The sequence below is a fragment of the Cyanistes caeruleus genome, chromosome 1 (assembly GCF_971803275.1).
Source record: "Cyanistes caeruleus chromosome 1, bCyaCae1.hap1.1, whole genome shotgun sequence".
Taxonomy (NCBI): Eukaryota; Metazoa; Chordata; class Aves; order Passeriformes; family Paridae; genus Cyanistes; species Cyanistes caeruleus.
In genome coordinates, this window is record NC_141701.1 from 106,863,471 (window position 1) to 106,878,374 (window position 14,904).

The 14,904-nt window shown below is 34.0% G+C and overlaps 1 protein-coding gene across 23 annotated transcripts in view; it reads right to left on the reverse strand.

Moving 5' to 3' along the window:
• Window positions 1-14,904, reverse strand: part of BBS9 (Bardet-Biedl syndrome 9) — a 291,318-nt gene that overhangs the window by 211,040 nt on the left and 65,374 nt on the right. For all 23 annotated transcript variants that reach the window (XM_086847613.1, XM_086847607.1, XM_086847656.1 and 20 more), the window contains 3 exons: window positions 13,537-13,632; window positions 9,135-9,307; window positions 7,187-7,339 (listed from right to left, as the gene is read on the reverse strand). In XM_086847613.1, coding sequence (XP_086703739.1) covers window positions 7,187-7,339; window positions 9,135-9,307; window positions 13,537-13,632 — 422 coding nt within the window. The remainder of the gene's footprint in view (window positions 1-7,186; window positions 7,340-9,134; window positions 9,308-13,536; window positions 13,633-14,904) is intronic.

Sequence of the window (14,904 nt, forward strand, 5' to 3'; positions counted from 1 at the left end):
GTCTAGCCAGAAGTCAGCTCAATCATGTGAGTCTCCAACCAAGAACCAGGTATGACAGACTCAAGAATCAAATGTAAGGGTGTCATTTGATAGCTGTGGGAGTCTTATTCTGAGAGCAGAGAAAAATGGGAAACAAACAGAAGCAAAGAGGAGAGAAAGGAAGCACAAACATATCAATGAGATCCAAATCTCTTGCTGTCTTGCTGAACAGATGAAAATAACTTTGGACCTTCAGATTAGAGTGACTTTCTTTTCCACACACCTGTCTGCATTTTTCATGATACCAAGAAAATTCATGTATACATGCACATTTAAGAGTTCCTTCACAGAACTGTAAGTGTCAAATACACATTTTTTTCAGTAGAGGGGGAATTCAGTACCAGGTACTGGACAAAGCTTAAAGAGTTGTCACCAGTTTGGGTTGAGCTCCAGAAAACTGACCAGGAGAGATACAAGATCAAACCTAGAGCACATACCTAGGGACAAAAAGACTGAGGTCTTGATGTATTGCTTGGTACAGCATCCAACAGCACAGCAAAAGACTAAAACAGAATGCAGAGAATGGTGTAGACAGACACAGAATTGTTCCAAACCAGCTGAAAGACAGGAGATGGAGGACCATCCCCACCTGGGAGCCACATTAGTGCAGTACTATGGAAAGCTGTATTAGTACACCTTTTTGTTTGACTGACACAGGTGTAAAGCCTCCAGATGGCATCACATTCACATCTAGCTGATGCTGAACTTAACTGAACCAGATGTGTGACAATACCCTCAGCAAAAGGCAAGTCCTTGGACACTGGGCCAGAAGCCCATGTCTTATAAACAGGCTCTCAGAAAAAAATGAGGGCTTAAATCAGCTAATGATCTGTTCTGAAAAGTGTCACAAGTGGTCACCAAGGAGGACAAAATACACTAACCTTTATATATTTGTCAGCTCATCACTGTGTTTTATATGAAGTGTCAAATTTCAGAGAGAAAAGCATATGATTTGGAAGGTACAATTTGGAGTAAAGTAGTTCTCTCAAACATGCAATGATTTACACCCAAAACTAACTTTGCCTGATAGTGTCAAATACTCTAAAATGGATGAGAATCAGCACACAGTATTCTAATACCTAAAATATTGCTTGACAAGGTTTCAAAACTCTTGCTTAATCACAAACCACAACAGAAGAGAGACATAATATGCATGATCAGTAACACTGGGCTAAAAATTCCTCACAACTGTCTGGTTAAGTAAGATGTGCTCAGAGGGATTTTAAGTAAGTTCCTTTAAGTTCTGTCCAAAATTTAGTTTAATTACACATTCTGCTGAAATCTCAAGAAACATAAATATTTAGTGCATTTCCCTTGGCCTTCTAAGTTTGCTCAGAGATGAAAAACATATTCTTTTTCTTCATACATTTAGTTTGGAAAGTTTGTTGTATCACAGCTTTCTTTTCCTGGACGCTTTTCTAAAAAAAAAATCAGTTAACTGTTTAACATGAGCTGCATGTGCTTTGAGCTGCAAATATGATCTTATATGCTTTAATTGTGTGCTGCTCTAAATATTTTTCCTTCTTTGAGAAAAAGAAGGCCACAAAGGTACCTTAGATTTGATTATTTAAACATCAACTTTTGAGACCAGATCCTGTCATGTAGTACAGCTACTCACTGTCATTCTGACGATAACATTGATTACATGGGATTGAAGAATTAAAAAAATTAATAAAGAACAACCAAAAAAACACGCCAACAACAAACAACAAAAGTAAGGGCACTTAAGCATCAATCTTGTGCTGCAACATTAAACTGTGGGCCAGTCCTAAGTTTTGCAGCTGGCATTCATAGCACAGTTGCTGAGATTTCATCTCAAAAACATGAGATGGTCCATCTTTCTGTTTAAATTAGGCTATGTCAAAGAAACAGCTATATAATGAAGCTCACAAAGATCAGAAAATATATGCACCTTTCTTCAAGACTTCCATATGAAAGAGAAAGAACAGCACCTGTAACATTACTAATTAAAAGAACCAGTGCATTCATTTAGAAACATCTGGCTTCCAAATCCTTTGCAAAAATTCATTTGTTTCTTCAGCAGTCTCTTCTGAACGCTTCAAGATGCCTAACTAACATCCAGAACTGTATATGAAGGGACAGCTCACATCACAGACCTCAAGGAAAAGGGCTACCTTTATATGTAGATAAAGCTTTCTCAGTAAAAGACAACAAATTCCTATACAGTTTACTGCCATGTAAGTAATTAAAGGAGATCCTCCTGATGGAATGGCCTTTTTTATTCTAAATGAGGAATCATGGTGTCTCTACCTGGAAGCCATTGTGTTTGTCGACAACTTTTAACAGAGTGATGGTGAAAAACTACACTTACTTTCCAGAAGGGAGAACTGATGAGGGAAGTCACACTGGAAGACAAATCTGTAGGAATTGTGTTATTTTCCACTACATTAAAAGAAAAACCCTATGAGCACATCTTGAAATCAGAAAGACTATTTAGAAGCTTTTCTGCTTGTTTCAAGAGTTTTTAGGTGAGAAATTCCCATGTGCAACCCATTCCCATCTCTTCAAGAGGCAATTCATAAACAGCACTTACAAGATGCAAGACCAAGATAAGATAAATACAAACTTCGTACTAGATGCAGCAGAGTAATCTGGACAGCTTCTAATTGTTTACTGAGTAGGATCAGGAAATCACATTGGAAATCACCTTATTACTACTTACAGACAAGTGTTTCTGAGAGACAGGCTATTCAATACTAATATAAAGAAGATAAACACAGAGGAATTGCTGAATTAGGAGAAAATAAAGGAAGAAAATTTTCAGCATCAATTAGTTCTGGTTAGAAAAGTGTGTTAGGTCCTTTCACTAATGGAAGAAGGTCTCAAATTTAGAAAGTACCTGAAGGAAAAGCTAAAATGTATCACTGATCTTTAAAACAGACCTAGTTTGGATGTCTAAGGTTATGGAACTGTGCTGGTCATTTATGTCACATTTGTTTAGTCAGTCCATTCCAGTTCATAGTTACTGTCATTTCCACTGACCACACAAAATTTTAGAGTAACATGAAGAACGAGAAATCATTCAGTTCCTCTGTATGTTGGTTTGTTTGTTTGTTCTTTTTTTAATTAGCAGACTGGGAGGGGAGAAACACTATTTAACTGTTTCTGCTGAGACAAGGGGCATCATCCCTCTTGTCTGAGTATGTGGTTGCTGCCAGTCAGCACTAAGTCATGGACTGGCCTGACAGTGCACAAATAAGCAACTGTCAGAGAGATACTGGGGCCAAGGGTGAAAGATAAAATCTGATAATTAGAAAGCACAAGTCAGTGGTTTTACAGGGTGGGGGATGAAGAGACCTCATAACATGGGGAAACCTGAGGTACTGCGCAATAGTGTCATCGAAGAATAGGAAGGGAACTATACTACGTATGTTGGAAGTCTGTAGATACTTCCATCATGTGAAGATCATGATTTGTCTTGCTTTTTCTGAGTTTTTTTTTAATACAAACAGAAGCAATGTGAGGTAGAAGTGATTGCTTTGTAATTACATTCTTTTTTGTAAACTGGAACTGCTCAATCTTGTCTCAGATTCATGTTTTAAGTATTTAAAATTGGTTAAAGAACAGTTAATGCCCTAGGAGAACTCCACCCCATATTTAAAACTCATCCTCCTCTTCCTTCCCTAAAAAAATGTAACTGTGGTAGGTTTCCAAAAAGGGTTAAACACAGCTTACAGCTAATATTGCTTATATTCAGTAGGATAAAATCCATGTGGGTTGCAATAAGAAATTGAAGCATCTAATTTTTATGACATTTATTAATTCCAGCTTGTACCTGGAAATCCAAGTAATGTTTGCCAAAAGTCAATGCATGAAAATTATGATTTCAGGGTAAGAACTTGAAGCTGCTGCCAAACTATGAATATTTTTTCTCTATTATGACAGAAAAAACATTGTAGACATTAAAGATCATTAAACTACCCTTTCAAGCAAAAACATGTCTAGTAGGGGAGCATTATACAAAGTACATGCTGTTTACAACAGCTACCATAAAATTTGCTGCAATCTCATTTCATATTTGAAGTCCTTTAAAATACAAAACCTATATGGAATTTCAACTACCATTCAATGGCTTTTAAATGTATCTAATTAAAATCCTTTCCTAGGGCAAGTTCTAGCAGCATGTCCAAGTGCACTACTAAATTTTTTTCAGCAGATCAAGAATTTCATAGGCATATAAATAGCATCTATTGCAAATTTACTGTTTTCATTATTGTCATAGTACCTTCCTACAAATCCTTCTTAAAGATTATAAGAATAACATTTCCTATTTCAAATGTACAAGACTATTATGTACATAACAGCTGTCCTTTTCCTTCCAGAATGGAACACCTGATGTCACTATTTGTTAGCTGTTGTTAACACCCACTTGAATCTATTTAGATCTAAAATATTACTTCAGAAAGTCAGATTCTAGAAGAAAATGTACACAGGGCTATAAAACTAAAAGTAAGTTTTTTGTCATTGCACACACTGGTGCCTGCTTACACATTTCATTACTGTCAAGGTGGAAAGTAAAGCTAAAGTTTCCTTATAATAGACCAATCAGTAGTTTTATTGGGGCACTAAATATGGCCTGCCTTGTTGGTAATGCAAAAAATTACTTAATAAATAAAAATGTTTTTTACCAGGGAATGAAATGCAATTTGATTAATTTTCTCCAGTTTGACATCTGTAAGTTTGACATGCATTATATCACACAAACAACAGTTACTTGTAGCTGAAAATCTGAAAATTAACATTTACCATCTACTTTAGTTGTAAAATTTGATTTGGTTCAGAAATTCATAACAATTTGCAGGCAGGCAAAGAAACCATACAGAACATGTTTAAAGTAGATATTTATCACACCTAGGCAATGAAACTACATGAGTTGAATATTCATTGTTTTATTTGTACTTTAGAGGTTGTTCATGAAAAAGTTATACATCTGCAAGGAAATACAGGCAGCAATACAAGGCATCTTTATATCCCTGTGGATTTGCAGAGATTACAGTACTAAAGCTTCAATTATAAAAAAATCCTACACTATAATAACTATTTCACCAAGAATGCAATTCATATAGTGTCCAAGTTCTGAAGATTGTGTTAAAAAGACTAATAAAATCACACACTCACTAACTGGAAAGCCCTTTCTGCTCTAGATGAAAAGATTTGGAATACACTATAAAACCAAAATACAGACATTTCCTTTCTGAGTACAAAATGTACAATGTGAGAAGTAACAAAAACCTTGCTTTGCACAAAACTATCACTTTAGTGAAAAATAAGGGAATAAAGGCAATTTTTTATTTTCTCATTATAAATATATTGAACATAACAGAGGAGGATGAGATTCTCAGACGATTATAAGAAAATTAAAGGCGTACTTATTTCAATGTCAAAAAGCTACATGCCTAAAAGAATTTTTGGAGTGAGACTTCATACTGTTCGCATTTAAACAGCCTCATTATTCCTTTTCAGAAAACAAGTTTATCATATTTTGAATACCTCAACTATTTTCATTAGAGATAATTGTTCAAATAAAGACAGAATATGATACTGAATTAAAGAAAACAAGGTCTTTTCAAATACAGAAAATGCAACATTGAGCAATTTCTTTTCACCCCCAGAGAAGAGTCAATATTAAATCCTACCACAGCTCTCACTTTCAAAACAACACATGCAGCAGTGGGATCTCTATGGCAATCACCATTTTACTACACTTTGTTTATAGTAACAATAACATTTCTTTTTTGGAAGGGGATTCCCACAAACAAAAGAAATCACAAAGGAAATCTATCAAGTTTAAACAATTACGCAAAAATGTAAACATTTGTTCTTTGAAAAGAAATCCTTTTCCTCATTTTTCTTTCAACTACACTAACTCCAGTTCAAAAAGCCTACAATGATAATGTTAAGAAAAGTACCCATCTAATGTTGGTTTGAAGGACTTCATAAAATAAGCATTGGCAATAGGCATTTATTTCAATAATCTGACTCTTGCCATATTCTCAGAATTCAGTTTTCAAATCAACTACACAGGAAAACCATCAAAAACATCCCAGTTGCTCTTAAGTTTAAAGGTAAGAAGTTCTACACAGCAAAAGCAGACTCAAGAAACTCACTGAAATTAATCTTTCAGGCTTATTCAGTCATGCCATTTTGAAGTGTTACAGAATAACCCATCTAGCACAATACCTAGTATTTATTAAAGGATCCAGAAAATCCCCACTTTCAAGCTTAAATCATCTCATGTGAACTCAGTAAAGACTGCAATATTACTGTGAACTCAGCACAGACTGGAATAAAAGCAAATCTGGCTTACATGTAAACATATAAGAAAAGGCAATTTTCTCCAATTTAAAGAAATGTTTTCTTAGATTAAAAAGTAGGGGCAAATACTTTCCCTTAATACCTTTGGATTTTAGTTGTTGTGGTATACAACACCGCAAAGTGTTATATCTTTTTTCCAGTAAGGATTCTAATTGTGACTCAGCTTCTCAAACAAGGCATGTCAGAAATTAAAATCAGATCCTCCAACGGAAAAGCACAAAACATGTAAAATAACTTCTTAACAAAGGGGACATAGCATGAAAAAGTTATCCTAAAGCAACAGAGAGATGAGACAGGAAGAAAAATTCATTTCTTCTTTGTCCAGTATGGGGATGGCATGGGAAGGATTTCTTTTTTAAAAACACTGTTCTGAAGATACCACATTCTGAAATGATTAGAACATAAATCCCCATAGGAAGGACATGGTCAGTCTCAGACAATTTTGTTGTGAATGTTACACTAGCCAAATCATTCCAGCAGTTTACAGTGTACCATAAAATATTTACACAAGCTATGAACTATAAAATATTTTCACATGAACTATAAAATATTTACACTATCAACATCAGTTAGGAAAGAATGATGTGCTGTCAAGCTGGTATGACCCAGGAGTAAAGATTTTGTGGTCACAGATTAAATAAAACTATTGCAAATCATCTGGAAAGCTACAGGGACTATTAGGTTAAACAAATTACGGCTTCCTGGTCTCTTGGATGGTAAATGTAACCAGGAAAGCATAGCTTATGTGCTTTAAGCTGGGTTTTACCAACAAGATAAAGAAAGGTTAGGCTCATAATCAAAGTGTACTGACCTCTCTGAATGTTCCTTCTAGCAAGGTGTCCAGATGTTGAAGAGGAGCTGGAGTTTTGTCTTTGAATCGTGTCAGCAGTCGCCGCTCAATAGCTCGAAACTGTACAGCCCTTTCAGATAACAGCTCCTGATATTTCTCAGCATTCAAACGTAGCTGCAATTTAAGGGTTTTCAAGAATTTAAGGGTAACATACATTTCTGTATGCACATTCCAAATGAAATGGGAGAAGGATAGGAAAATTTCTAAGACAGCGTAATACTCAAATATGATGTCATTTATGCCAGTTTCTTTATACACCTTGTAAAGATTGACACTTTGAAGAATTATCATGTGCCACTGATATCAAAACTAATTGTCAACAGCCACAATAACCTCTGAAAATGCATAAATATCTCATTGAGAAGCCAATTAACAAGAAAGAAATTTCACCAAGACACAAAGGCTTCCTCTTGTTTTGGTGTGCTATTTACAACATATACACAGTGTACTGGACTTGATATTCATTGCAGTAGAAAGCAAAGGGTTATTCCCTTAGCATGAATAGAAGTACTAAATTCTGTACAGTTCAAATGATTGTCTTTTTCTGAAGTTAAATCCTTTTTCCCTTTATCTATACTGATTAGCTAACACCAACAATATTCTTGAAGTGTTCACAAAAGAACATTTAAAAGAAAAAATGATTAGAAGATAAAATAGGAATTTTTATTATCTGGGTACTTGATGTACTTTGCAGTACATGCCTTGAAAATAAAAATTACTAAAGATGAGTCTTTCAAAAAGCTGTGATACCACCATACAGCTGATGTTATAACTAGCAGAAGAAACATCAAGACACACAGCTGTCCAAATGCAAGAAAAAGTGGCCCAAAATGAAGAGAACAGGTAGGTTTCTTAAATTTACATACCAGATTATATTTTAAAATAAGCAAATGTCATTCTGCCTGTACATTATTATGAAAAACTGCTCAGAGGTTCTATGGAAAAAACACTATGAAGTTTTACTAGAAGTAGTAGGAAAAAGGGGACATCTCAGGTAAGGGAAAACTCAGGTAATATTCGCCTAAGCTTGCCAAAAAAACAGTGTGCTGAAACTAACAGGAATGGAAGCATAAGAATGCCTTTAATAGAACATCTGACATTTTTTTTAGGTCAGATAATTACAGTAAAAAATCAAAAATTTCAAAAGAGCCAGCTGCAACATAATTAGAGTCTAAATTAGCACCCCAGATATCACACCTGTATTTAGAACTTCAATGTATTTAAGCTTGTTATACTATCTAAGGAAGCCTAGGTTTAAAGTATTTCTACAATAACCATCACCTTAAAAAAATTAACATCTTTTACTCTCAAATTAGTTGAAAGACAATAGAATAATACTCAAGAGCTTGAAATATAGACCAGGATGTAGGCTGATTACTCAAAAAATCCCAGAAAACCCCAATGACAACTTCCATCTTTCTGTGTGGTGGCAGCTACACCTCACAGAATTTGGGAGCATGAAAGAACATCCAGTATTATTTCTCATTCTTGCATAAATATGTTGTTCCTTTTGCCCAAACACATGAGTTTAATAGAAATTTTCAAATAGCTATTTCTCTTCTTTTATCAGAAAGATATGGGGGAGAGAATGCATGCATTTTATTTTATTAGCTATTTCTACAAGCTAGCTGAACTACTGCAGATTTTTCATTGTCACCTGCATGGCCAAACAGGAAAAATTAATTACATTTCTTTTATTTCTGGTTTGGCAAACTTCCTTGAGCCTCCAATGCTACTTCTACAAGGGCAGATTTTTTAAAATCAGAAGGGACTTCCCATTACATACAACTTTGTATTTTCTGAAAGCCAAATTCCTGTGGATACTATAGTTATAATCTGATTAATCATTGCACTTAAATCCAATTTTAAACTAGCAGACCCTTAGCAACTCATATATTATGTAACATACCTCAAAATGTCGATCAATTAGTTCAAAATATTCTTGCAGGGGAATGGAACCAGAAAAGGTACATGCAAAGTCCTTGCAGTTTTGCTTCTTGAAATGCTCTTCTAGTCGGTGTATGAGCTCTTTTGTTACCAGCCAAAGGTCTTCCAAGTGATCACTCTGAATCCTGTATCGTTCTTTGAGTAAAAGAATAAATACAAGACTAATAAATACAGTTTTCAGATATATATATTTTCTATACAATAGTTTAGCTAACACACAAATAGAACTTGTATCCAAAGTCTACATGAGATTTTCTTTAGATATGTACATTTAACGTGTTAAAGAAATACTCATACTTTATTGATTGTATTACACTTCATTTTAAATACAACTAATATTAGTAGAAAGTGATTCTTATCCAACTACATACTATGACTTTGGAAATACAGTTCAGTGTAGAAATGAAAAGCATTTATATAAACTGAAGTGAAAAACCAGATCCTGATAGCTAGTGTTATCTGTCCCAGTAAATTAATTTATCTCATCAGATTTTTCATTTAGTATATTTCAAAGTATGAGGCTAGTGGAATGAGATTTTCTTTCTAGTTCATGTTTGTATAACACTCTCTCCAGCTTCTAGAGAATCAGAATTAACTAAGATAAATGTTAGTTTCATTAACATAATTAACTGCTATTAACTAATAAATGTCGAGAAAAACATTGTGGAAAATCATAGCAGCCTTTTAATATTAATTTCTTGAGATAAAGCATTTCCAAGCATGAGTTCCTTACATCTTTTCATTACACATCTGCCAATAATTAACAAAAAAAGAATAGACAGAAATGCAGCTATGGGTATTTGACACTAAATCGTTCCTTTTTTTGCCTTTGTTAAAAAAGTTCACAGTAAATCAAATTAACCAGAGTTCTTTTAAACTTGAATGTACTTATTTTAAATTTTCTCAACATTAGTAATTCAAGATTGTTTGACATTACCACTGGCATCATTCCCAGGATATGTATTTCACTGAATACAGAATGACAAATTCTGTTTACACTGTAACAGGAAAGAAGCAAGTTTTATTTAAAAACACACTTGTTAAAGAAAAGAACACCATCTGCAAAAGATAGCATTCGACCTAATATCCATTTTTTAAACACTCACAATGCAATGGCTGGACTTACTTGGATGTACCATCATACTTTGCCTTAAGTGATTTTTTCTTGATGGAAATTAGCTCAGATGTTTTCAGGCCAAATCAACAGTCATTCCACTTATAATTGACATATCTAATACATTAATGGTTTAAAATGGACAAAACTAATTTCCTCCAAATTGTGCATTTAGTTTCCATATACTGCTTGTTGGTCAATACAAACACAATCTAATTTAACCATGGCCTGAGTAGAGAACACTGCAATCATTTGCTTTACATGGTCTTCCAAGTCTCAAAAAAGGCAAATTAGATTTAGAAACATTACAAAACTGAGAATCTGTAGTTAAACTAAACACATGCTTCAAACAGGAATACAGTGAAAAAGAAAAAAGAAATAACTGTGCTTCTGTTCATCCCATGCTTTTATGATGGTTAACCAACTTGAATTAGCTTTTTTATAAAATAAGCTCCATTAAAGGAAATTAAAACAGATTTTCAAAAAATTCTCTATCAGAAAAGCAGGAAACTGAGGGGTACCAATAGATTAAATAGGTTACAGAGTCTATTCATGCTACAGTAGGCTGTCCAAAAAGCACAACCCACGTTAGGAATAGCTGTTCTGCCAGTAAGAAGTTTAGAAGATTCAGTTCACTTCTCAGCTAGGTAACCCACATCAGAAGAAAAAAAACCCAGCCACAGTTAGCAGTCAAGTCTTCCTTACACTTTTATTAAAAGTCAGTTTTAAAAATTTCAGACAAAAAAATACCCTTAAAGTTTTAATCTAGCTGGTGTGAGCTGCTTTTTAATATGTATCTCCTGTCAAGATGTACTTCAGGCTGGGCTTCTTTGCAGCATTCTTGACAAGTTGAAGTAATATCTTCAATTGCTACACTGGTCAAAATGGATTAGCTAATAGAATTAAAAACTAACATGAAATCAGACGTTGCTCCTGTTTGCAGCTTCAGCAATGAAACCAAACTGAACCTGACAACCTTCACTGCTACATGCAACTCTTCCCATTCAGAACTTAAGGTCAACTTGATATGGAATATTGGAAAAAGAGGTCTTCCTCCATTGTCTATGATAAACTCCTTTCATGGAAAACCAGAAATAAGGCTTCATCTTAAAAACTTATTTTACTTTTCTGAAATACCATTACTTCTAGTCAAAGTCTAGTTATCTACACATACAGATTTCTTTTTGAAGAACATTTCCTCAATTAAAATGCTACATAACCACTTTTACAAAGTACAAGATCAGTGCTACTTACACAGTGCAGTAAGTACCTATCAAATAACACACAATTTCATCTACATTCATTAGTTTCACAGATCTGTGCAGTGAAGCACAATCATTTCAGTATCATGATATTCTACCAAACAATGCTTTTGCATTATCAATAGTCTCTGTTTATAAAAATATTCTGAATTATGTTTGACTATCAGAGATTTTACAAATATTTACCTTTAAATAAGTTTTAGCTAGGTAACATTTCAAATGAGCAAATTTCCTGTAACACCTTCTCTTAACAGCTCAGTTCAATGCATAAAGTGGATGCTGGAAACAGGCTGCTAACATAGAAAGTAACATCATACTACTCATTTGTTTTCTGAAGCTATGATTCCCATACACAGTAAATGAGTAGCCACACTAAGAGAAACAGATATTGTGAAGCTCCTTTGTAAAGTGAACTTCACAAGTAAAGCAGTGTGGGAAAGTTTATTCTAAGACTGTAAGCGTCATTCCTTGCTGGTGAATAAACAAACCTGAGAGGAAAAGATTGAGGATTGGGGGTAGGGGTGCATGAGATTAAAAGTTATGGCCTTCAGTAGAAACTAAAATACATTCATTACATAGAAACAAATTTGTCCTTATAGCAATCAGATTAAATAACCATGCAAGAAAAAAATCCAAATCTGAGATTTAAACTGCAGTCAAGGAAAAAGTTATTTGTAAATCAATTCTTTAGTTTTTAAAAACCATCATTGCACTTCTACTTTAGTTAAAACTATTTAAGATCCCTTATTTAAAGAAATACTAAAACCAAAGTAACAATAAAACAGCATGTAAATAATGCATACAAAAAACAATACAGATGCATTTGATCCTTAGAAAAGTAAAATTCTTGGTACATGATTCTTCTTGATTCTTGGTACAATGAAAATTACTCTCCAGATGGTTTTTGTTTTTAACACACATGATTACATTAGAAAAGGTATTAAATATTATCTCGCAGCTCACAACTGACCCCATCAATACTTATATAGCCCATCATGAACATGGATTTCTGAAAACAGTATGGAATATTATCCCTGTGTTGAAAAAATTTCATATCGACAAACTAAATTGAGATTTTTCACTCAAAGCAGTTCCCACTAAGCATTCACACAGTGTTCCAACTGAACCCTCTGCAGTGCCCAGTTGTTTTTCTAGCTTTTCAATTTGTAGTCTACTGTATTAAATGAAGACTTTGTGCTCTGCTGGCATGGAAAATGCTAAACACAATTGAATTTATTTGGTTCCAAGCACACGCCAAGAAAGAGTTTCGCAAATTGAGCAGTTGTACAGACCACAACCATAAACTCTTGAAAATTAGGAGAACCTATCTTTTTCCAAGAGCACAAATTCAGGTAGCTGGAATAGGACTATTTTAATCACAAACTGCTCCATACAAGAGATACTGGACCAGGTAACAACACATCTGCATGTCTGTTCCCACACTCTGTAAACATAGTAAGAAGGATCTTGAATCCATAATCTCTTACTTACAAAGATATACAGGCATCTAAAAAGAAGAGATGGGCATTTAGTTGGATGTCGAGAAGCAAATAGGGTCTGATGCCTAATTTAAGTCAAGGATTACTCAGTCAGTGGGAAGTTCAAAACTTACTTTTTAATCCCTTTCAAAAATTTCAGTATGTGACTAATTCCAAACACAGATGTTGAAATTCCTTTAAGATGAGAGATTTTTCCATTATTATAATGACAGTATTAGTTTATGAATAAAAAACATTGCTAAAAGCTTTAAGAAAATCCAATTTCTTCAATTGGATTTTCTTAAAGTGGTAGTGTACTGTATTTTGAGAATGATTTTTTTATTTTATTACACAATTTTATATTTAAGAGGAGGTAATAAACTATCAAACTTTGAAACTCCTGCATTAATTTGCAAACACTGATTATCCTTCTTTGTATGATCCACATTTTCATTTTGTGTATATTTGTGATGATCAGGCTTCTTTTACTCTAATACTGATAGAACTTACGTGATGTTTTTGAAGCAAGAAGAGTGGTTTTTGAACCTGTTAGAAACTGAAATCCCAGAGCATTTGCATGGTCACCCTCAGACAGATCAACAAAATCTGAAAAAGAAAGTTAAACACCATTTTCTGTAATTCTATGCTGGCATTCGGCAAATCTCAATCCATAGCCAGGACTATATCAATCTTTGCACAAATAGATGAAAGAGATTGTTTCCCTTCTAAGGGTTCAAAAGTAACAAATATCAGCAGTTTGGTACACAATTCCTTCATTCAGCCAAAGGGAATCCTGCTTCCCTTCCCCAGCCTGAATACAAAAGGTTGGTTTCCCAGAGGTTCACTCTGTGCATTCTGAAAGAACTGCAATATGATGTAGAGCCCAAAGACTACCACCTTTCACCATATGCAAGGTTACCTTTAATTCAAATATTTATGCAAAATTTTTGCAAAAATTATCAACAAAATGGTTAAGCCCACTCTCTTTTTAGCTTTCAGCACAGAGCAAAACAAACATCCAGTTTGCTAAAACAAACATCTAGTTGCTAAAACTAGCTACTCTGAAATGTTTATCCAAGTCCACCTTTCTTTTCATTCCATGTATTGGATTATACCAATTCAAAAGGTTTAATTTTAGAGTACCATATTTGAAAAAATACTCTTTGTCACCTCTACTCCCAGTACTTCTCCTGAAAATACATCAAAACAGGGAGAAATGATATAACTTTCATTGCTTTCACCAATAATTCAAATTCTGTTCATAGATTACATCACCATATTAACATAATAAACAGCATACTCTTTTTATTTAATCACTGTAAATGGAATGAAAAAAAATCAGAACAATTTAATGCCCTCTTAGTCCTATGCTTGTGTTGTATTCTCAACAATGCATCCCTAGGTTAAAAATAAAATGTGCTATTCTGAAAGCATTATTGTTTAGCCATAATGGAAGCCCATTATTAAAACCTCAAAATAGACACCCTTAAAAAAACAACAACACAAAAAAAAAATACCACAAAACAAAAAAAAGCAACAAACCAACAAGTATCACTGTTCTCAAATACAGTGTATAAGCTTTCAAAGAGATCCAGCTACTCCTTAAAAACAAAGTTGTTGGTTCATACAGCTCTCAGCATATTGTTCCAGAACCTTAGTCATCTGAATTTCAAAAACTTAATCACTGCCAGGCTGAACTTACTCACAATCACTTTCTAAACCCTGTTTATTAATTTCTTCTTGTGCTAATATGATCATCTACACCCATGATATAGCCACAAAATATTTACTGAAGTCAACTGTATTCTCTTTTTTTTGCCTGTGTATTATTAAGCTAAATGAGTCACTTCCTTTTAATTCTCTTGAAATCTCTAGATA